General features: G+C 42.9%; 2 protein-coding genes and 1 pseudogene across 3 annotated transcripts in view; 1 reads left to right on the plus strand and 2 right to left on the minus strand.

Moving 5' to 3' along the window:
- Nucleotides 1–4,989: 4,989 nt before the first annotated feature.
- Ance-3 (angiotensin-converting enzyme Ance-3) overlaps nt 4,990–24,269 on the plus strand; it is a 67,141-nt gene continuing 47,861 nt past the window's right edge. The window contains exons 1-10 of one of the 2 annotated variants that reach the window (XM_076308475.1): nt 4,990–5,193; nt 6,309–6,542; nt 8,487–8,645; nt 9,865–9,961; nt 13,111–13,254; nt 13,412–13,603; nt 13,958–14,055; nt 14,696–14,865; nt 14,965–15,089; nt 17,377–17,719. In XM_076308475.1, the coding sequence (XP_076164590.1) occupies nt 5,101–5,193; nt 6,309–6,542; nt 8,487–8,645; nt 9,865–9,961; nt 13,111–13,254; nt 13,412–13,603; nt 13,958–14,055; nt 14,696–14,865; nt 14,965–15,089; nt 17,377–17,719 (1,655 nt within the window). In that variant the 5' untranslated portion in view covers nt 4,990–5,100. The remainder of the gene's footprint in view (nt 5,194–6,308; nt 6,543–8,486; nt 8,646–9,864; nt 9,962–13,110; nt 13,255–13,411; nt 13,604–13,957; nt 14,056–14,695; nt 14,866–14,964; nt 15,090–17,376; nt 17,720–24,269) is intronic. The other variant, XM_076308476.1, reaches the window with a different exon arrangement.
- On the minus strand, nt 18,879–20,576 carry LOC143145268 (uncharacterized). The gene is made up of 2 exons (XM_076308477.1): nt 20,565–20,576; nt 18,879–20,429 (listed from the first exon to the last, which is right to left on the minus strand). Exons 1-2 carry the CDS (start codon nt 20,574–20,576, stop codon nt 19,254–19,256), a joined length of 1,188 nt encoding a protein of 395 aa, XP_076164592.1. The 3' UTR covers nt 18,879–19,253.
- On the minus strand, nt 22,081–22,200 carry LOC143146489 (5S ribosomal RNA; annotated as a pseudogene).

Consider the following 24,269-nt stretch of genomic DNA (forward strand, 5'->3'; position numbering starts at 1 on the left):
TTGGCAAAGAAGAGAACGAAATAAGTGGTATATATTTTCCGGAAAATAATCTCTCCTAGCTTTGGGGATGCAATACTCGCGAAGATCTGTTAGCGTCTGGCAAAGAAGGCTGAGGAAACGCACGGCTGGGCCGCATAAACGTTCGCGTACTTGAACCTAGAATTGCGGCCGGTACGTGGGACCGGTGCACCCATTATCTCCCGATGAGATTAGCATTGTCGAAGCGACTCGCAAAGAGAACACGGAGCGCGCTTTCAAAACTAAAACCACCTGCGCGATTACGTACGTACGTACGTACGTGTATACGTATTTACACCGACCGTGGAGTACACGTAACTCAGCCACCGCTTTTACGCGCGGCATTGAAACCTGAATTCGTCCTGTCCTCCTCCAAGTTAATTCAATTTCGCCGGCGAAGTCGCCGACGGTAATTGGGCACGTACTCGGGAAACTTAACTCGTATTCACGATTTAAACGACTGGAACAGGGGTACAGAATTTTTCAAACCGGTCTGAATCGTTTCGCGAGCTTCAGACCAAAAGTGAATGGAACAAATCGCACAACATTTCGAGGGAATCAAGTACATTCGTTGGTACGGTCGTTGGTTATGGTTCGTTCTATAGTCTTTAAAAGGAATTCATTTATTATTGGTAATTTAAGTTGAAAACCGAGAAAAGGGAATCGATGTTCAGGAGTGCTCCAAAATTGTCCAACTATTAATGTATTATAATGTTTATGAAGACTTTATGAAAAAGTTACGAGGAAAATATGAATTTCAAAGTGAAATATTGTAAATACACAGTATTGTGTATATTATAAATATAGGTCAGTGAAATTTATCCAATTTAGAGAAGCTGTATTTACTAGTAGAGATTGTTGGACCCTCAATATGGTTGAAGTAGAAAAATTGATACTATCTTATGTAAAAAATAAATCTAGATATCCCTTTTTCCCTTACCAATTCCTTCTAATTGTTATATACTGTATGATCTGGCACCAAATAAATAAAAATACGTATAGAGAAGAGATTGGTGAATAAATATTCTAATAGATTTCAATTACAACTTACCTACCGACCTATTAATTTTCAAATTACACAGAGATATGAATAATAAAAAAAAAAACACTCCTTGTTCAGTATGTAGAAAAAAAAAACTCGTGACTCTGATTGTCGCTATCGACGTATTATGCAAACGTGAACAACTCTTGTTATAAAGAATAGACCATAAAATGTACGTATCATGTACCAAGAACTTTGCCGTATCGACTCAAGGTCTGATGAACTAGCCGAGACGATAGACCTAGCCGCGTTTATACGCGCTCGAGATCATCGTGAGACTATTTCTCATCAGGGCGCGGTTGTTTATGATTTTCACGGCGATGAATGAGTCGAGTTTAGTCACTGATATGCATCATGCGTTTCACGATCGAGTCGCGATGAAAACAAGTGCGAACCGATCATTGCGACGATCACCTTGGACGAGTCTTCACGGTGAATATTGATCGGTGATTCCGCTTCGTTGTTTCCCACGGTTCTCCATTTTTGTAGCCGTGTGCCCTTTTAGAAACTGATCGCCATGGGGAATTGCAAAATCGACGTGGATGATGATAAGATGATAGGTAGGATCGAGAGTCCGCGAAATAGAATTTCTGAATGATACAATCTAATGCAATCGTTGTAACACGACCGTGAACGATTGTCAAGAAAACAGAGACAATACGAATACTATTGGAGAGAGCTAATTAAATCGTAGTTGGGGATGTTTGCAATTCTTCGATGAAGAATGATGAATGGATGCCTCACGTAACTATTCTTTTAGCTCAGTTTGTAAAAGTATCTCATTATCAACTTTATACCTAATGTCTTATTCTAATACTTTTTATGACAAAAGCAAAAAATAATTCACTTCATGGAGGGTTATTGCACGGTACATTTCCGCTTGATAAGAATTTCAAAAGTTGTATTGCAAAAAAGTATCAATCGTTCGAAATAGGCAATTGGTGGGGTATACACACAGTCTTGTGACTCACTGTATATAAACCTGTCAATGTGGAAACAATCGAGACGATACAGTGATTGAATATCTGATACAATAACCCTATAGAAAGGTGATAATAAACCTATAGAGTTTGAATGGTAAGGTTAAAAAGACGATATTTCGAGAGTTAGTGAATGACGTAGGCTAGAATGACGTAGAACTTGGATGACACGGAAAAATTATGCATGGAATATTTCATTCGAAGGATTGGTATCATTATATATTCATCAATAGCCTATTTAGTTATTTAACATCGATGGAAGAGGATAATAATATCCCTTAACTAACTGTTAAGATTACTGTAGAGCATTTAAATATAATATAAATGGTATATTGATCTAATATACATAAATACAGAACAAATAATGACAGCAACATCCCAAAATTAATATTAGTTTAAAAAAAAATTCATTCAACACTCTCGAAAAATTAACTTAATTTAACTTCATTAAATTCGATGGATTCTTGCAAAGTATCAACAATATTTTGTAATTGATTCACGACTTCCTCACGGATTCCTATACACCCCACGAAAATTTATGAAATTGTGAATCATCTAATCAGCGTTAGGAGACAGCGCGTAGAAACGGAAGATGACGATTAATCGCATCGAAAACTCCTCCCTAACGATGACTATCAATGCCCCGCGAAAGGACGCGTAATTTTTATCCGAAAGTCTTCCCACGTCATTAAAACTTGCAAAATTATGAATCACGATTTGAATTAAAGGCTGATGCGGCCACGGTGACACAAAGGCGCTTGAATTCTCAGGATAGGCAGTTTGCCGGGCGAAGCAGGAAGCAGCATCGATGAGATTAGTCTCTGAAAGATAATTACGCAATTAGACGAACGGATGATGAATCATCCAGCGATGCACGAAGCGTTCGCGCGACTCATTTTTTTTTTTTCACCTTCCAGGAATTCGACGATCGATGTTTCGTACGTAAATCGAGATTGGATGGAAAAGATGTCAATGTTTGTTATACAATTAATAGTTACCAGTAGTAGTTGGAGCGACTCACTTACAGTAATTTCAAACATTGTGTTCTTAATTTCGATCGATTGTAATTTCATATTTTTGTTACAACTTTTTAATAAATCTTCAACTACGATTACAAGACCTTTCTTTCTTATTCCTACTCATAGAATATACCGACACCGATTGGCTGTCAAATTTTGAAACACCCTGCATATTTATTTCTCTAAATTTGTACTGTCCCCTTCTAATAGTATCGGATATAATATACATCCGTGAAAAGATTTTGTTTGATCATCTAAATAAAAAAAGTGAGAAATACGAGCAGAGACACTAACGTCTATGGCGAATTTAAGCTCATCCTAAATTCTACTTCGGAGCAATGCTTCCGCTAATATTTCCTCGATACTGCTCGCCCCGTTTCATCCTGAACTTTATCTCCGCGTATTATTCTACTCGATCCATCATCCAGGGAGTCTCGATTTATCTTTCGTCCGTCGTTATTTTGATTGATAACCGGCCAAGTGTCTGTTCGAACCCTTTCAGTGCAAATAAATCGAACCATCGGTAGGAGTGCCCTTCCCCAACCCTTCTGGAGATCCCAGTCCCTGGAGAATTCCACAGGTCAATGAATCTTTCTAATATTTATATACAATTTCAACTGGTCTGTTTCTGCGATCAAAATAACATCCTCTACCTTGTAACTATGACACTAAAAGCCTGAGTGAAAAAATGTTAACTAAACACCACGTGTATTGTAATTGAGAAGAAAAAAACTCCAGTTCCGGAAGTCTTCTAGTATTCTATTCGCTCCAGGTACCATATTCCCCATAACCCTAGACAGATCCTCCTCTCTTCTTGGTCCCACCCCAAGTGTATTCAAATTTTTCCAACCATTACGATTTCTGTATAAATGAAAAACTATTGACTAAACATCACGTGTATTGTAATTGAGAAGAAAAACTCCAGTTCCAGAAGTTCTCTAGTATTCTATTCACTCCTGGTACCATATTCCCTATAACCCTAGATAGATCCTCCTCTCTTCCTGGAAGAGACCTTTCCTGAAATATACCCCAAGTGTATTCAAATTTTTCCAACCATTACGATTTCTGTATCACATTGCACATATTGTGTGCATCCCCTTCAGTTGATGTTAATAAATAACAATGACGGTGCCAAATTGTTTAATTTCGCGATTGGTCCTTCCGAACGGTCGCGCGAAGAATTCTGGTTATTTTCGTAGACCTCGAAGAAGAATCGTGAACTGTTACGAGATGCAAAGGAGGCGCGTGCTGGTCGCATAGACAATGAGACTCATTGAGAGGGACTCGCGACAAGTACGACGACGCTTGTCAACGTGAGAGCTTCAGGACTTTCGCAATTGGCGAGCAGGTTGGCCCTCGATGTTGTTTCCTTTTCCGTGACCCGTTGTTCTTTTTCGTCTCCCCTCTTCACTCTTCGTTTCCTTTCCTTTTTTTCCTTCGACGATCCCTGATCATTCGGGGCTTCGTTTTCTTTCACTTTTTAATTCCGATCGAACCAAAAATATTGATTGCTGCTCGTGTCAGAATCGAACTAAAAATATCGACAGTGTCAAGGTGGTGCAATTTTGATGACCACTGTACATTCACTCGCGGAATTGAAAAGATCTGAAGTGGTTCGGCTACATTCTCTTACCCGTAACCCCTTAATCGCCAGTATAAGCACAGATCTCTCACGGGGTGAGTATTCGTGGGCTACGGGTTCTCCAGCCACAGCAGTTTCATTCCAACAGGTTGGTCGAAAAGTCAGCGTCTCCGGGTTAGGGTCGGGGGCCACGTACTCCCATTTTCCAGGCATTTCCATTCCCCTCCACGTCGTCAACTTCAACGACGACACCGAGGTGTACACGTAGATCCCCACCTCTCGCCACGGTTGACCTCCCCGTGGTCGCGTTCGAATCGCTACGCAGGGATAAATGTACACTTGCCGTCGGCCACGAGGCTTTTAACGACTCCAGAACGTAACCGTCGCTCGTCACTCGTCGTCGCGTTTCATCCTTGCGTCGAGAGACACCCGCGATCAACCGTGGATCGTAACTACCCGATGGAGAATCTCGTTCGACGTTCGAACGCGCTGGATCGAGGGACGAGAGGACTCGTAAGTCACTCGTTCTCGGGCGGGAAGGACCTTTCAAGGGTGACTACCCCGTAGAAGGAAAAGAGGGGACACCAGGGATCATTTCCTCGAAATAAAACTTTCGAGGGGTTGACCACTCCGTGTTCTCAGAAATGAAAGTGTATACGAGATGGTGTAGGAATTCTAATTGACGAAAATCAAGTGTCGATGTGTGTACCTCTGGAAGCTGGCCGTGTGCTATTGGAAAACGGAGAAAGGGTTGATAAGGTTCGCGAGAACCCTGTAAGAGTCACTATAAATAAACAGAGACTCTTGAACGGATACTCTGTACACGTTGAGCATTTGCTGCTGAGATCTATCTTTCTCGAGGGTTTGGAAGTGTGATTAACGGGGTGGTAACCTCGTTGAAGGTACTAGAATTTTTCCAGGGGGTTACGAGAAGTTGAGAATGGTAGCGGTAGCGCGAACGTAAGTTTCTCACGCGACAGTTTCGCGTGTCATGATCGGATATCCAGGCGAACATCGAACGTTCAAGGTCGCAGGATCTCACCGCGATCGCGGACGACCTACTAGCGTGCACGAATAGCCTTTCGTGCTGCTGAGGGAAATACGTAACGCGAAGACGTAACACGTGACCGTGAAGTCAACAAATGAATTGCACGTAAACGCTCGGCTCGCGACGCCGCCGTGGAACGATTTATGGATACAATATAGTAATTCCTCGCGATTGGTAATGGACTTGGTTAAATTGACCGGGGTTCTCTCGTTACTTTAAATCGTGCATGGCTTCTTCCATTACCTGCTACATCACGTGAGCCATTCCGAAAGAAAAAGTGAAGTTAACGACTGGCTTGAAAAATTCGACGCGCATAATTATACGTTTCTTGGATGCTACGGAAAGCGGATACGCTTTTATTTATTTTCCGTCGAACGAGTACTCTCTTGCTTTTATATCAGCCGACGATTGACGCAATTATGTACATAAATTAATCCAAACAAGTTTCTTTTTTTTTTTTTTTTTTGGTTTACTGTTCTCGATAATTGAGACAAGAAGGAAAGAATAGAATGGAACGTCGAAACTAAGTGTTAACGGAGTGAGAAATGATCTCCTGTCCCTCAATTGTATTAAGAAGCACACCGGACTAGTTACGTTAATAAGTGTCATTTCCTTGCAGAGTATGTCCACTTGGGTCCTTCTCGTCCTACTCTCTTTCGTTTCTTGCCAGCTGGATTTACCTCCGTTGGAGAACAATCGCAACGATTTCGGGAGACGATTTCCTCCCACAGAAACGGAACTGCAAAATATTTTGGCGAGGCTGGACTTTCTTGGCACCGAAAGATGCAGCGCCAACATAGCGGGTCAGTGGGCGTACGAAACAGACGTCAACGAATATACACAGCTACAGGCGGCAAGTACCGAATCGAATGATTATATTTTTCCAATCGTTTACGAAAAGATTGCTGGTCGTGTCGATTCTTTCACCGAAGAAGAACCAACGTAAATGCGAAACGTTTAAATTTTTCTTGCATGGACTATTGTCGTCGTTCCATAGGAATTGTATCTTTATTCGACACTTTCCAAATTCTGTAACTGTACTACACGATAATGTCTAGTGAATTCGTGACCGAAGTACCCGCATGCATTTTGCTCCGATACGAGACGAACTTTCGAGTATTTCGATGGCCGAAGAAAAGGCCCACAGATGCTCTTATCGTACCATTACTTCCCCTCTCTGATTACACAACCTGAATTGTTACGAATTTCGGCTCTAAGTGAAAAAAATACCAGCTACCATTACACTCAAATTCTCCAGGATGAATCCAACAGTTACAGTTTCATTCATTATTTCTCAAATAAATAAATGACTTTATGGTACGTCTGATCCTCGCGTAGTGTCCCGATTAAATTTTCCTCTTCCCTGATTCTAATGTCACCTTCAATGGTGTCGACAAACGGAAAAGTTAGCTACTATTACACTTAAGTTGCGTTCTCCAAGGTGACATACATTATGCTGTTATTTCTAAATTGGATGAATAGCTCCACCATGCTTTCGGTCGTCAGCTTCTATTCCAAAAAAAAAAAAAAAATTATTGTCTATTCGTAATTTCGACTTTGCGTCCAAGCGTGCTCGAGCGTCGCGACGATTATTGTCCTCGCGAGTCTGTGCGACGCCCACCGAGATCGTTGGACGTATCTCGATGGAACTGCGACCAGAGACCTCGACCTCCTCTACGAATCGGCCCGTGAGAGATCGTCGAACGTCGTCGCGCTTCCAACGTTCTATCCAACCCGAGACGCGGAGCACCTGGTGATTTCACCTGAGCCGGGGGGCGGGTTTTATTGTACGTCGAGGGGCCAAACACCTCCGCGGGAACAGTTCCCAGCCGGTGCTATTGTGACGACGTCTCGAACGATTTCGTAACGTCGTCGTCGTCGTCGTCGTCGGCTGGCTGGGCGAGAAACAGAAATCCGCAGCCTTCAACGCGAAATCCGCCAGCGGGAGCTCGCGTGATGCTAATGACAATCGTTGCCCACCGAGGCTCGTTTCTTTTCTCGTTCGTTACACGAAACTCTCCCCGTCGGTGGATACTTCGATGTTGCTCAAGATTGAAACATCGAATTCGTATAGTTTTATTTCGAGAATATTTCTTAGCACTTTCTCGGTAAAGAGAATTATTTCGGCTCCATTTCTCTCTTGTACTTCAAAATTTCATTTTTTTTCTAGACGATCGCGCGTCCCTTTTTATATTTAAACACTCGTGACTTATATTTAAATACAATGGGCCGACGAGTTCTCGATTAAGGAAAAATACAAGGACCATAGACTGCTGAGGCTGGATCACTCGTGACACCTACTGGACACTTTTAATGCAATCTGGACACCCTTTGGTGCGAAATTTTTAATGGATTCCCACCAGTCGGAGCGAGATCTAGTAGCAAGTTTCTCCTGTTTGTTTAATTTTGTAACGTGCACACTCTCTTTCTCTCTTTTCTAACAGTCACTGAAAACGAGAGTTTCTTTCGAATGCCTCTCAGTGGTTCGTTGAAATTATTGCTCGGTCTCGAAATGCTCGTTTTTCGAGCTTTCTAACGCGTTTTTCTTCCATCTCACGGCTTCTTTCGCTGGTAATCTACGAAGAAGGGTGTAGATATCGGTGTCTTATCTCTAACGGTAAACCCGTCGTTGGTCGATTTGCGCTTCGAACCAGTTCCGCGCGAATGGTCATCCGCAAACAGATTACACGTGTTCTTGTCACACGCAGAGTTTCCAACCAGCGCGGAACAAAAATCACCGCTTCGATTAATAAATCTCCGCCGCGAGATAAACGAACACATGCTTTTTTCTTTGCAGCTCGAGGCGCAGCGAGTGTACGCGGTCTTTCAAAATCAAGCCTGGTTCTTGATATCGAGAATCGATAGGAACAATATCAGGGATCCTACGATCGTGCGACGTCTCAGGTATTTGTCGGTAGTTGGTCCATCGGCTCTTCCTCCGGACCAATTGGACAGGGTAAATATTAATAGTCAACGTATATATTTATTTGTCCTAAAGAAAACCGACTTCAATCCTTCGGACTGAAAAGTCAGGAGTAATTACTATTTTTTGAAGAACAAAATTGAACTCCTTTTTTCTTACCACCCTACCAGTGTTTCTCGACCTTTTTGAATCTACAACACACTTCGAACTGAAAAAGATTTCGGAATAATTTTCTAAATAAAAATACTTAAAATTGTCATAATCACAGAATCTGTATTTTCGTATATTGTATGAAATATTAAACAAAAATGACAAAAAATGTAATAAAATTCTGAAGATATAAAATATTTCCACGACACATAGATGTACATGGGGTAAGAAACACTGATCTGTATAATCGGAGAAATAGATGCAAGTATTTATAAATAACGTATAACAAAAATGATAGCAAAGTTGCACATATCACGGAAACTAAATTCAGTAAAAATCCTGCGGTGTTAATGACGTAACACAGTTGAAATACGATGACGAGTTCGCGAAAGAACCGCACGATCCCCGAATAATTTCGATGAGCAAACAGTACGAGAAATATCTCCCTACGAGATCTGTTCCCAGACCACTTCAATTAACGCTAAAAGAACAAACAACGCCTGATGAAAGGAAGGAAACCTATCTCGAATGAAACATCACTAACCCGCATGTTAGTTGAAATTGTTGGGATACGAAATTAATAGAATAATGGACAACACTATTTACTTCTGTTTACCGATTCATTAATGAATACTATTACTGATTTATGAATACTATTTATCAAACCTCGTCACACACACGCGCGCTCTTAAATTTATAACCTAATCGACACCTAACACATAATCATTCAACTTTCCATACAAACATTCGTATCCTCGCTCATGATTCATTCAATAGAAACAAACTCACAGAAATCATCGAAGAGTATCGACGAGGGGAAACCGAAAAGCGAATAATTATTCAAATTGGCGTTTCCGTCTCGGTTCCAACGCAATCGATTTTATTTTAGACACCGTTGCGAGGTGAAACAAAGTAGGAAGTAACGTTCGAGAATAGATTTCCTTCCTACACGTAATAAGCGAGTGTCCAACAAATGCTTACGGAAACTGTAAGCGACGAAGAAAAAAGGAGTGCAGGAAAGAACACGTTGCGTAGCTCTTTTTTATGTCTAAGCACGGAAACAAGCTCAATATATTTGATTTTTTTTTTCTTTTCTTTCTAGTACAATCGTGTAATCGACGACATGTTGGCCGTGTACAACGATGCTACCATTTGCGCGTACAACGATCCCTTCCGGTGCGGTCTGCGCTTGTATCCAGGTAATGAATAACGCGTGTCCCCCACCACGTTACTCTTAACGAGGGAATAAAACGCGATACCGATTTTCACGGCTCCCGGCCAGGCGAAATTGCCCGCGGAACGCGTTTAAGTATTACGCGCAAGAAAGTGCCTCTCTAATCGTAAAAGCGCGATCGAACGTTGAATATTTCACCGACTGCGTTCGAACGTGTTCATGAAAATTCATCGGACGTTAATTCACCGTAAATCTGGCTCTTCCTCTGCCTCTGCTGTTTTCGCGTTTTCGTTGTTTTCTCTTTCGTTTTCGCGGGAAACCGCGACGCCTCTTTAATTGCATCGTGCACTTTTCGGTGCAGCTCGTGTTAACGACGCGGAATAAGATATCACCGCAGGTTTCACCCCGAGTAACTTACACCTCGAGCGGGTATCTCGATACCGAGAGCGATATTTCAATTTTGCATAATTCAAAACATTGCGATGAAAGGAGGAAATAACAATATAGGCTTTCTAGGAAATATTGGCTTGTCCAATCGTTTCGTAATCAATTTCCACGAACAATTGTTTGTCGGTACTGAATTAAATACAATTCGATAATTTTCCAACGTTAAAATTGTTCTCTAAAAATTATGAGATCTTCGACGAGGGAAAATGAACATCCCAGACGTGTGTTGCTCTCTGAGCTTAATCGTGGTTTGAAAGCTAGCGAAATTGATCGAGATATTTACGATGTCTATGGTAAAGGATATCAGAAAGAAGGGTACGAACTTTTTAAAAAATTACCACAGCTTTGGAAAAAGATTGAGAACAATGATGGAGAATATATAATAGTATAAACATTATTAAATACTTTTGGAAAAATAAAAATTCTACTTATTGGACAACGCAATAATTTCCATACTTTTTGTACTGTAATGATTTTACATTCGATAATTTCGATTCTGTGCTATCTTACTTTCGGGTTAGAGAAAACGTATGTGCTACAAGGAAAAGGAAATAATTAGACTCGAAACTAAGAAGCATGTACAAGATTCTGGGAAACAAATTACCTCTCGCGTTACAAAATGAATTGGTTTTATATAAAGCCGCAATTATCCCAATACGAACGTATGACGTGCAACTCTGGAATAATGCTACAGAGAGCAAGTTGAGTATTATCTAAGAATTGTAAGACAAAGATATAAGCATAATAGCTACAGTCCCTTGTTATGCAAATAGAAATACTTTTCCATTAACGGGGCGCAAGATTTCAAAATAAAATGCGTTGAACAGATAAAAACGAACTAAAAAATCACCTCTCGAGCTCTCATGAAAGCTAAGACAACCCCTGGATAACGGAACATCTAAGAGAAAATCAATTAATTTATCGAAATAACCTGTGAAATAATGTGAAGTGGGAAATGCTATAAAAAAAAATTTATCCCTGACGAAAATTCCAAAATAAGTCGTCGAGAATATTTCAATATACTAGATCGACAATTTCGAGTTTATTAATGATAGAGTCGTCAGTGAATTATTGAATCACCAAAGGACACGGATAAACCGTTCCCCCCGTAATGAAATTCCATTCCGAATTGTCTTCCGCTCGTCGGAATCCCATCTTCCCCGTTTCGTGCGTCTCCTTCCTCCTCTTTGTTCACCCCTCTGTCACCGAATGAATCCTGAATAAAATGCCCCTGGAATGCTAATCAATGGCGAATGCTTCGACAAATCAGAAACTAAACAACTCCATTCCATTACGCAGTCGAACACGATGATTTTCAAACGTCTGAACAACGATCGCGAACGACGGCTCGTAAACCGCACGAGCGCAATCAATGCCGAAAGACCACGATTACTACGTCAAACACGGAAGTTTACGATTCTCCGAACAGACCACGTTCGATTTAGGTTAGAAAAAAATTTCAATTTGTCGGACAGTGTCTTTAAAATCAATCAACTCGTCGGAATAAGGGAAGAAACCGTTACGTTAACGTTAAATGTGAGAAATATGTATCTAGTATTATCTAACGAAACCACAAGCAATAATCTATTGCGGTAGAGTTGCTATTCCAAAATGACGCAATGTAGAGACAAATTAAAAAATTTTGTTTCTTTCTGGCCCTTTTTAGCAGCACTTTCGATTATTTTCGCACGTAATTAGTTATGTAAAATGGTCGATTGCTTTTACCATCTGGTCTTTCGTACATTTTCTCTTTTTTTCTATTATTTGTTTTTTCATTGGTACTATTATATAAGTACACGCTATTGGATTTTGATGAAATTTAAATTCAGGAGGGTCTCCATTGTGGAAGCAATATAGAATTTGCGTTAAGTTCGATACTTTTTCGAAAAACTTTCCATTCCTTTTACGTAACATTAGTTATGTAAATGATCGAATACTCGTACCGTCTGATTATTCGTGCATTTTATTTTCGTTTTATTATCTTCCTCCTATATATATCACAAATTTGTATAAGTCGAGTAGGGGATATCCACGACCCCAAAAATGATGAAAACAACAAAGAAATGTATTTTATATAAATTTTGGAATCTTTCCAAAAAAATTTCAGTTCTTTTTATACAACGTTGCCTAAATTCTTAATTACTTTGGGTAACAAAGTACATCTCTTCGTACAATTTCTCTCCTGTAGATACTACAGATTCGCCTAATTAGGGACCGATAAAATTCAAGTTCAAGGACCGTGTTTCTATGACCTCCAAAAAAAAAAAGTCAGACACGACTCTGGCAGTCGTTCCAGGGTTGAGCCTGGGTTTTCCACACCCGCGTGGAATCGCTCTGTCATGGATCGTCGCTCGGGAAAGGACGAACACGTAACGCGATTTCATTGCACCGTACGTAATGAACCGGGGAGGTAAAAGAGGACGCGAAACACGAGCCTTCCTCTCGGTAGACTTCGGTACTGAAACGAGAAACGCCTCGCGGTCGTTTTGCGCGGCCGATTTACAGCAATCCCGTGGTGCAGCCGTAATCGCTGCGGTAACTCGCTTTCCATTCGAGCTTAGATCACACACGTGTCGCGAGAAACCATCTGAGACAAATTGATCGCTCGATTATTGTGAAAGCTGCCCGAGCGCGAGTCCCGAGTAAAAAATGCTGACACCAAAGTACGTCGTTTCCGATCGATGGAAATTGGTCGAGTTTGATCGAGGACGGATAATCCTTTTGCAGATATATCGCAGATAATGGCAAGGAGCAGGAATTGGGACGAGTTGCAGTACGCCTGGACCGAATGGAGGAGACGTAGCGGCATGAGAATCAAAGACCTCTATCAGCAACTTGTCACCCTGAACAACGAAGTTGCTCAATTGAACAGTAGGTTTACAAAGGATTTGGAAACTGAGTAAATCGCGGTGAAAGGTTCACGAGAATACTCTATAGAGATTCTCTTTATAGATAGGTTAACTCGAACCTTTTGTAAGCCATTGGCAATGATGAAACATAAAGTGAAAATAATTATCCCTTCGCTTAGACTTTACCGACGCTGCAGAGTACTGGATGTTCCCCTACGAGTCCCCTAATCTACAGCAGGACATCGAAGAGGTTTGGGAAATGATAAGGCCCCTTTATGAGGAGTTACACACATACGTCAGGAGGAAACTGAGAGACTTGTACGGGCCAGAAAAGATCGGGGCTCATGCCCCCCTTCCGGCTCATATACTTGGTACGAAACCAAACTAAGATTATTGAACCTTCGATCAAAATTAACCCTCTAGTAATGGAGGAAAGAATTTAGAAATGTAGAAATGCACTGTGAATGTATTTAGCGCGTGGATTGCTATTTTGTGCTTATATGACACAAAACGATTAAATAGTAACGTCATATAGAAATCCGAACAGGTGTTTGTAAATATTTTTTATAGACACCTTTAGCGAAGTTGATCAGAGTCGAAACGTCGACTGAAAGTAAACATAAATTTTGCAAAAAATTACAACAACGTCCACGTGTTAAGTAAAAATACTAAAAGACGTCACTTCGAAGAATTAAAACGCCATTGAGGTGGATTAAAATTCACAGGTAACATCTGGGCCCAATCGTGGACCAACATCATCGACATCACACTACCGTACCCAGGAAAAACGTACCTGGACGTCACGCAAGAAATGCAAGCTCAGGTAAGTCACATATACATAATTCTTATCAAGGGATATACTCACTTACGTAATTCTTATCAATGAAATTAACCACGAATAGCGTAATGAATTAACTTGACGAGCTCGTTGTTTCCGAAATTGAAATAACGTATTATGTTAAGTTATTATTCGAAAGTAACGATGAAGTAAGCAAAGGTTCGAGAAATTCTGGATTGTGTTGTTTCGGTCGTCTACTTCCATCGTGATATTTTTCTTCCTCCTCATTGTTCATTGTGAGCGGAATTTATTACGAGCGTTGCGGAACTTCAAACAGACGGTGGATATTAATCAGAGAAATGATACCGCGAAAGTCGAACTATCTTATCTAATTAACTTTCTTGCACTCCACCTTGTCTGTTCTGCTGGTGAATTTTTTTGTTGGCAATTCATAGATTCCTTTTCCACTCTTTTCCCACCAACTCTTGTTCACCATGTTGCTCCATTAAGATACTGTAACCGTTATTGTAAGTGTTTACTCGTCATTAGTCGATTTCCACGAAGACTTCCTTCGTGCACCGACATTTCATAACGGAGAATAATTAATTCGACCTCTCGACATTCCGTACACTCGGTAGATCGAAACACTAATTGTAATTACTCCGATTGTTATTAATTTCCTCAGGGTTACACGCCGATCGAGATGTTCCGGATCGCGGAGGAATTTTACTTGTCCTTGAACCTGAGCGCCATGCCACCTGAATTCTGGGCCGGAAGTATAATCACCGACCCCGGAAACCGACCTATCATTTGCCAAGCCTCGGCATGGGACTTCTGCAATCGCTTGGATTACAGGTAATTCGAGGTAACTCCTCGTTAAAATCTTAAACCACAATCGAGTGGCAATCGGTTTTATCTGATCCTCGTCTTAATTGGCCGATGCCGCGCGAGCAGAATCAAGATGTGTACCAAGGTCACCATGAAGGACTTGATCACGGTGCATCATGAAATGGCACACATTCAGTATTTCTTGCGATACAGCGGACTTCCTCGTGAATTCAGGGACGGAGCGAATCCAGGTACGCGGATGAAAATTATTTCTCATTCAGAAATCGCATCCCACTTTCGACCAACCCTTAGACACTGTTTAGATAATTAGAATTGGATCGAGCCTCCCAAAAGCCCATACTTCTAGTACAATTTTTCTAACAACGATAAAATAGTCGTGGAATCGATCAAAATTGTTTCTCTTTATAATTCGAGAGAAGAGAACAATGTTAGTGCACTTAGGTGCAAATACAGAGGGATTTTTTAACCGACGATTCTTCGATTGCTTCGAATCGGCCGACGATCATCCGGAAATCGAGTGCACCGTTGGACCGAAAGAAAAAAGAATCGAAGAGGTTTTATAAAAATAATAAACCACCGTTGGAAAATATCGAGCCGCGAAATCGACGCTCCGATTCCATCGCGGAAAGGAAACAAAAGAGCGATGCCACCGATGGACGACACGCGTTGGTTACGTAAGCGGTCCGTTCGACTTCCGGTAGGCGGTCCACGCCGGCACTTTTACGAGTAATAGCGCGAAAGCGAGAGCGAGTGCGATACGGTCAACGTGGATTCGCGCAAGTACGGCGCCCGCCGGTGTCCGAGTGGATGTGCGAGTACTCTCCACAGTCAGTACAGGAGATCGTTAAAATATTTTTATTATGGTATAATCGCGGCGCTTTCACCGTTCCGCCAGCCGGTCGTTCGCCCCGCTACTAGCCGCGCTATGAAAACAAATCTCGAACGATGTCTCCCCGACCTTGCCTGATGCGGTTTACGAGATCTCGTTAAATTAGATACTAGCCGATTTAGACGAATAATACTGTGCAATGAAAAGTGTATTAAACGTTATACATAATCCAAATAATTGTAAAGGAATTTTCACTTGTACTCTACGACGATGATCATTGGTCGGTGATCGTTGAGATGATTTCTATTTGGTAATTACTGTTTCGAAACTTGTGGATCCCCTTTGGAAGTATAGCTTTGCTATTGAGATACTAATTTTCCATGACTGAAATTAGAAATGTACAATCACTTCTAGGGTATTTTTCTGCTCTATAACGATCGTTGGTCGTGTCGTTGTTGCATCTTGAATGAAATATCGATGATTTGTATTTAGTAAGAACTGTGCTTCTGGATACCGTTCAGCAGCCATAATACATGTATGTATCGTCGTTGAAACAATAATCTTTCGTGGTCACCATTATGTTTACTGCAAGAAGAAGCTACAAAATACTTCTGAAAGATGTATTTTACGATGTTAGAGAAATCCGTCTTTCACTCATAAATTACGTTCCCATAGTAGTAATTAATTATTAGCTTACGTGCTATGAAATTCAGACCAATAGTATTTTGATTGCTGATTCTGAGTTCTATCCAGGGGGAGGGCATTCTCTCCAGCTTTCCAGCGCAGTAATAATTCATTGGATTCTATTTAATTACGTTCGACGATATTTCAATTTCTGAACCAAGAGACTGTTTTAACGGTCGCCGTGTGTTTGGAAATTTTTTTACGCCACATTGACGGAAGTCGAGTGATTTCAAATTACGAAATGGAAAAAGAGAAAGGAACGAGCAGGGATTTGTGTTTCAAATTGATAGTTTCGTACAGTGGTGCTAGTTAAAAAAAAGTTCCGATGTTTTGGACAGTCGATTAACACGTACTGTTCGAAGCAACGTGCATTAGACTCCAGTGTAAATTTTATACTCTTCTCTCGAACATTAGTATGCAACTGGCTACCAATCTTGCTTATAATCGATTCGAAAGGTAAATTATCTGATTTATGAATCAGACTGACCGATCGAAGTTCCAACTATATATCCTGATCAATTTCAATTCGCAGTAGCATTAAGATTACACTGTCTTTCACCCTTAAGGCATAAAAACGATTCAGAGATATTCTCGTCGGTTCCGTGCACTCGATCGAGAATCGATACGTTCAATTGCCACTCACTTTCCCCGATTACTGCATCCGAGAAATGACAAACGTCCTTTTATTACGATCGAGTATCAACACTTGATCTTATTGCGTCGAAGTCTCAATCGCTATACTCTAGTCTTTCAAGTCTCAATCTCTAGACTCTAGTCTTTCAAGTTTCGATCTTTGAACTCGATTCTTAAGACGAAGCTGAGAAAGTCTGATTGCACTCTGAATAAAAAGTCAGGACGAAATTCGTTCGTAAAATATACAACGTAATCCCAAAATCACAACTTTCACTTCGGCATAATTTCACCGGATACTCGTCATCGAGTACGATCTTACAAATTTTGTCACTGACTGTGATCCATGACAAACGACCTCGTTGATGATACAGGTTTCCATGAAGCTGTGGGCGAAGCAGTGGCTCTGAGCATTGCGACCCCTCGTCACATGCAAACTCTAGGACTGGGTAACACGTACATCGACGAATCCACCGCGGACATCAACTATCTGTTTTCACTGGCTATGGACAAACTGGTGATACTGCCTTTCAGCATAGCAATGGACAGATGGCGATGGGACGTATTCCGCAATTACATCACCAAGGAAGACTATAATTGCCATTGGCATCGTCTCATGGAGCAATACGCCGGTATCAAACCACCCGTTCTGAGGTCGGAGGATGACTTTGACCCTGGTGCCAAGTACCACATTCCAGCGAACATCCCGTACATCCGGTGAGTTGCATTTTATCGATTATTCGAAAGTTTTTACAATGGTTCACCAACCGTGTGATCAAAAATTTTCGACCAGAGATAAATTATAGGGAGAAAAAAAGATCAGTTGATGGACACGTTGTAGTATAAGTAGGAAAACAGTGATGCTTGCTGGGTTAACCTTTTACAAAGGGTTAAACGTCTGATCTGCCTGATGGCAGGTCTTACAAACCATGAGAGATCGGTGCTTCATAGCACGTCTTTCAAAGACTGAAACATCTGACCCACTAAGTATAAAACATCTCTCTAGGATAATGATGTATGGTAGTAGGCCTCGTAAAGACTGAAATGGTCGACTCACTACTTAAACTCAACTCATGCTGAGTTGGTGTTATTTGGTACTGATCCTCGTAAAGACTAAAACGTCAGACTAAGTTCAACTTATCCCTTCTAAGATCACAAAGTATGGAAACCACCGCGCAATAAGTTCCTCCAACTCTAAAAAAAGTAAAATTTCTAAAAAATTCCCCGTGCATTGCATCCACGGGAAACGTATTTAATTCTCCCGAGGTATCGAGGAACGATTTCACCGATCCGATGATATACCTAATTCGAAGCCCACTCGTTGCTGGATCATCGGAGAGAAAGCTTCTTTCTCCGCACACGACGGAGGCGCACGTGCGCGCCGGTTCAGAGCCGAGCGAATTTTTCGGGTACCGCGATACCATCGAATTGAAAACGTTACGCGATCGTCGGCTCGTTTATCCGCGAACAGGATGAAAGTTTCCCTTTCCTCGATGCCCCGGCTAATAGCTGGGCAGTTTTTTGTTGCGCTAATTACCGTCCGACCGCTTCCGCGTTAACGGATTCCCACCAGGACGAAAGAATATCGTTCCCCGTTCAGCGGAGTTTAACGTTACTTTCGAACTTTTCCGGGAAACATCGTCGTTACGGGCGTGACGTTGCGTTACGCTGCTCGTCGTGGAAAGCGGAATCGACGATCTTATCGCGATATCGTTCCGCGTTCGGCGCGTGATTCGGCTTCGCTACAGAAACCGTATCACCACACCTTGCGAAATCCAGGTTTTCGCGGAGATCGATCGACCGGACGAGGAAAATTGGAGTAGTGACCAAGGTGCTCGGAGAAGATCCATCGATTTTGTTCTTTGGTTTTATTAGAAAGAAGCGAAAGACACGGTACAGTGGCGTTCGTCGCGCCAAGTATGATCGGCTCACCCACGTACGCCGAACAATACAGAATCTTTGTACAATGTATCGTGCATACAGTGTGTTGTGGTTCTTAGGTACTCGGGTATCAAAAGCTATATCGAAACTCTACCGTCTAAATGTCGCCGGTCCTAGGAACCGTTCCGCGTGAAGGAAACCACCGCTCCCCTGTACAAACATCCCCCGACCGGTTCCCGGTACGACTTTTAAAAGATCGCTTATACAATAAATACATCCCCTCGTCGCGTCTCGAAGCCACGGGATGGAAAAGCAACGCGTAGCGCGGCACAGATAGATCGCCGATCAGTTTGGCGATCCACGAGACCCATTAGTGGCCACCGTAAGACTCGTAGTCACCTCCGTCGTAGCCTCCGGATCCACCGGATCCTCCGTATATTTCCAAACCACCCCCGTAGCCGCCAGAGCCACCGGATCCTCCGCCGTAACTGTGAACCGAGACCGGTACGGGTACCTTAACCGGGTAGGGCACTGGTTTGGCTACAGGTACCGCGACAGGTTTCGTCACTGCTACGGCTACCGGTCTCTCTACGGGTACCTTGACCGCGTAGGGCACTGGTTTCTCAACGGGGACAGCGATAGGCTTCTCCACGGGGTAGGGTGCCGGTACGGGTATCTTGACTTCGTAGGGTACCGGTTTCTCGACCGGTACGCCTACCGGTCTCTCGATGTGGACCTTGACCGGATAGGGGACCGCCTTCTCTACCGGTACGGGTACCGGCTTCTCCACAGGTACTGGGTACGGTTTGGGTATGTGTATCGGGTACGGTCGCTCGATGGGCACGCTCACCGGGTACGGGACCGGTTTGTCCACCGGGAACGGTTGGGCCACGTGCTCGACGACCTTCACCGGGTACGGTACTGGCTTCTCCACCGGGTACGGTTGGGGTACGGGTACCTTCACCGGGTACGGGACGTTCTTCTCCACCGGGTACGGTTGCGGCACGTAAACCTTGTAAGGTACCGGTCTCTCAACCGGGATTTGCACCGGGTAGGGGACCTTCTTCTCCACCGGGTACGGCTGAGGGATGTGTACCGGAATCTTCACGAGTACCTTCACCGGAACCGGAACCTTCTTCTCGATTGGGTACGGCTGGGGTATAGGGACTTTCACCGGGTACAGTACTTGCTTCTCCACCGGGTAGTGGACCTTCTTCTCGACCGGGTAGGGTACCTTCACGCTCTTCACGATCGTGATCTCTTTTACTTTGCCCTCGTCGTAGCCGCCACCTCCACCCCCTCCGCCTCCTCCACCACCGTAACCGCCACCGTATCCAATATCGTAACCGGATGAATATCCACCACCGTCTCCGTCGGACAATTCCTGTCCACCGCCGTAATCACCACCATCGTAGCCACCCTCGAGATGACTGAGACCACGTTTGTCCTGTTTCTTCTCTATGCTCGACTCTTGGGGCTCGACGGTGTTCTTTTTGTCCTTCTCGCTGTACGCCGTGGCCGACAGGCCCAGGAGTATCGTGAGCAGCTAGAATCGTCGAAACAGGTTTCTCAGAACACGAAAACAACGAACGGGAAAATTTCCAAGGGACAGAGAGATACCCTGCGAGGGCTCTCACGTGTATTTCTACCTCGCGAAGGTTTCAGTGTTCCAGGTACTCACCAAAATTCTCATGTCTCCGGAGGCACTTCGATAACTGGTCGAAGTCCAGACTTTACTGGATACTTCCCCCCAAGGCTCCACCGTCTTTATAGTCCGCTTTCCCCCAACGCGCATCGCGAGCCCCCCTCGCGTGTAAGTTCCGCGGAAAAGTGAAACACGCGCGTCTGGCGCGCTAGCGACCGCTCGTTCGACGCGCGCGACGTTATAGAATTTTTCTAAGCCCTGGGTGGCCGCGACGCTGGTTCCATAACCGCGTGCAATGGCGTAGACGACCACACGGATCCTCTTCCAGGGTGAAAGGAACCGCTCGTCGCGGAAGAGGTGCCCGGAGTGTTTACCGATTCAATGCGTCGTGCTCGAAGGCGGGAACGCTTAATCGATCGGCCGACAACTCGTTAAATTGAACTGCGCGTAACGTAATGGCGCGGCTTGAACAATGCGATGACAGTGACAATGGGGTTTAGACATCGTACGCTTCGACCGTGTCTAAGATTAGAATATTGCTGCGGGAAGACGGGAGAGATTGAAAGGATGGTTTACGAATAAATAGAAGGAAAGATTCCCTTCTCTCGGACGAATATGTGACAATTCTCAACACGTAAACGATGGGAACATTAAGACACGATGCATGGAACATCGTTACAGAATACGATGAATTAGAACAGAGAACCTACAGACCGAAAATTTATAATGGAAAATACCCTGGAAAGTACGAAGGATCTTCGAACAGAGAAGCTAGGAAACTAGAATTAAAAATCGAGAACCCTGACGAGTGGAAAGAACTTTGCAAATTGAACACAAAAGGCACAAGTGTTCCCTGGAACCACACGGTGGAACCAAAATTGTTAAAAGAAGATGTGGAAAGTAATACGTATTTATTGTACCGCATGGATGTGTCGAAATGTAAGGAACCAGAACATTAATGATCGTCATTAGGAACTGTGAAATGAAACGTCACGGTTGCTACGCCATTGGCCCGCGCGAATTCGTATTCGCAGCTCCCCAAACCTCTCTGTCCAGTCAGGATAGCTCCTCTCTCTCTCTCTACGTTCAGCTCCTTCCATGTTTCGAAGTTTCTCGGCAGGACTACTGCCCCCTCCTGTATCCGGTCCCCGTGGAAAGACGCACGCGCGAGCGCGCGACTGCGACGTTTCCAGTCCTCTCGTCCGCGACGAGGTCCCGTGGTCGAACAAAGAGAGCGAGAGGAAGGAAGAGGCCCATGGTGGGAGACTAGCAGAAAATGAAAACCGGTGAAAGAGGGAGAGAGCCTGCGGGAGGGGGCAGTTGGATATACAATCAAGCGTGCTGGTAACTACGGATGAAACCACGCTGGACTCGAGATCGATCGCGTAAATCAACGTAGATCCATCGCCACGCGTCGACGAACATTAATTCCGCGTTTGCTTTGAACGTACCGCGCGTGGAATACGCTCCGTTTGAAAAAGAATCGATACCAAATCCATCCGGTGAATCGCAAATGTATTCACGTAAAGGAGAGAAAAAAAATTTGATTTTTCGCCAACGTTACGCGGTGTTCCCAGGCGGTCACCCATCCTGGTACTAACTGCGCCCAACGCAGCTTAACTTCGGTGATCGGACGAGAACCGGTGCTTTGATACGTAGTTTGAATGTTGGCGAACGCTTATTGTCGAATATCGGAGAAAATTTTGCCAAGTTTTCTAATTATTCTTCCTTTCTAAACGTGTTCATTTCCTTCGTTTCGTGTTCGATAATACCTTCGAGGTTTGAAAGCACCCTCTGAGTGTACTTGGTCATTACGCAAGATTGTTTTATATAATATATTATACGTGTTAACTTCACGCAAGTTTACTTTATATAATATATTACCCACGTAGACTGCACGCAAGATTATAATAATACGATCACTTTGGGTAAGGTTATTCGATGCATTATAATACAGACACTTTTCACGTTCGCGTAACGAAGATGGTCGATAATGAAAATCAGTATCGGTACCATGGGTGTATTCCGTATATGGAAACGTGATTTAAGGAGCCAAGAAAAGGTTTATTACGAACGATGGAATTATGGAAAAATATATATACATACATAATTCTCGTTGGAGATTCAACAGCAAGTTTAAGCATCGCTCGTCCAATCATGAAAGTTACTCGAAACCAAGGAATGCTCGTAACGTAGGTAAATCAAGTGAAACTGCCCGTCTGATTGCTTTGTAAAGGTAGGAATTTCTTTCGAGAATCCACTGTTTCGATCCGTGCGCTATTACCGAGGAAATCTATCGCGAGTATCGAACGTGGGAAAGCAGTATTATCAACGGTGAGAGTACGTTTAATAGCAATCATTCTGTCACGAAGTCTTGGCGTTCTGTTCAATCGAGGCTCGAGCTAGAAACTCCCGAGAAGTTTTAATTAGAATGTGGTGGTTTCCCGTCCGTGAATAACCGAACCGAGAAGTGCCGAGATAAAAGAACATATGTAAAGAGAAGTGATATCGGGAATTCGATCGGTCGATTCGCTCGAATGCCAACGTTTATCAAAGCAAGGATCCGAACCGGAAAAAGAGTATACGCTGTCACGAATGCGATTGAACAAAGAACCCCGATACTTGCTCGTCGGAAAATCTTTCCTCGTCTGTTCTTCTCGCGATCGGGGAAAGGCGCGTCGGCAAACTCTGCTCGATTTTACCGCTACGATATTCCGTATTCCATTGCGTGTGCAGTGGAACGCGTGAGGAATTCGCGATCACGATTGTAATGCGCGATGCAGCAAAGCACTTCCTCGCGCGGAATTCTCGAGAAAAAGGAACGATTCGAAGCGTACGCGTACCAACTCGTGGGAAATTCGCGGTTAATTGTCATGCGGATAGAGTCTTCTGGTAATCTAACCCGAAAAACGTCAATTCCTTTTCGATTTTTTTTACGAAGAAACCGTAAGACTTCCCAATATGGAATTTTTGCACGCGTGTTCGTCCATGTGTGTACCGTCTTCATGATTTTTTATGAACGAGAATAATAAAAATTGGCGAGTTATGTAATCTCGAGTGAAACGTGTTTTGAAAAACTGGTCCGAATGGCTGAGGTAATTCCTGTCGTTCCACTTATGAGAAACGACCAAACCAAACGGCATATTGATTAGTATGAAAGTGATTATGGCACGAAAGAATAAGATCGATTTTTTGAAACTGTGTTACGAGAAAACTTCCTTAATAAAATAAAAAGATACGTTTCAGACAGGTGGAGAAAAGGTTCAGTTCGACGCTAAGAGTTTTATTTTCATCGAATAGAGAACTATCTACACGTTATATGTGAGAAAGTAGGTAGTGGTGATTTATGTACGATAATTCCTCAATAGTAGTGCTTTACGTATGATAATTTCTCAATAGGAGTGATTTATGTTTGATAATTCCTCAATACATTCATCTGTCACAGGTGAGAGGAACTCGTCTTCGCATACACTATGAATAGGGAATACTATTTCCGTCGAGAGTTTTCACTCTCTTGTGATCTTAATCGAAGCCACAAAAATTCTTTTCAACCCAAGAATCTTGAAGTACTTATTGAAAGATACAGAGACGTCGGAACTCGCACGAAACGCTCGTAAAGTGTCCTACGGTTTGTGGAATGCTGAAAGATTTATTTATTTATAAGCATACAAGCGTGGAAAACTTGAAGAAAGTTTCACGAGAACACGTCATAACCGTTCCTTGAAAATAACCCAGACCTGA

Source organism: Ptiloglossa arizonensis, chromosome 4 (assembly GCF_051014685.1).
Source record: "Ptiloglossa arizonensis isolate GNS036 chromosome 4, iyPtiAriz1_principal, whole genome shotgun sequence".
NCBI lineage: Eukaryota > Metazoa > Arthropoda > Insecta > Hymenoptera > Colletidae > Ptiloglossa > Ptiloglossa arizonensis.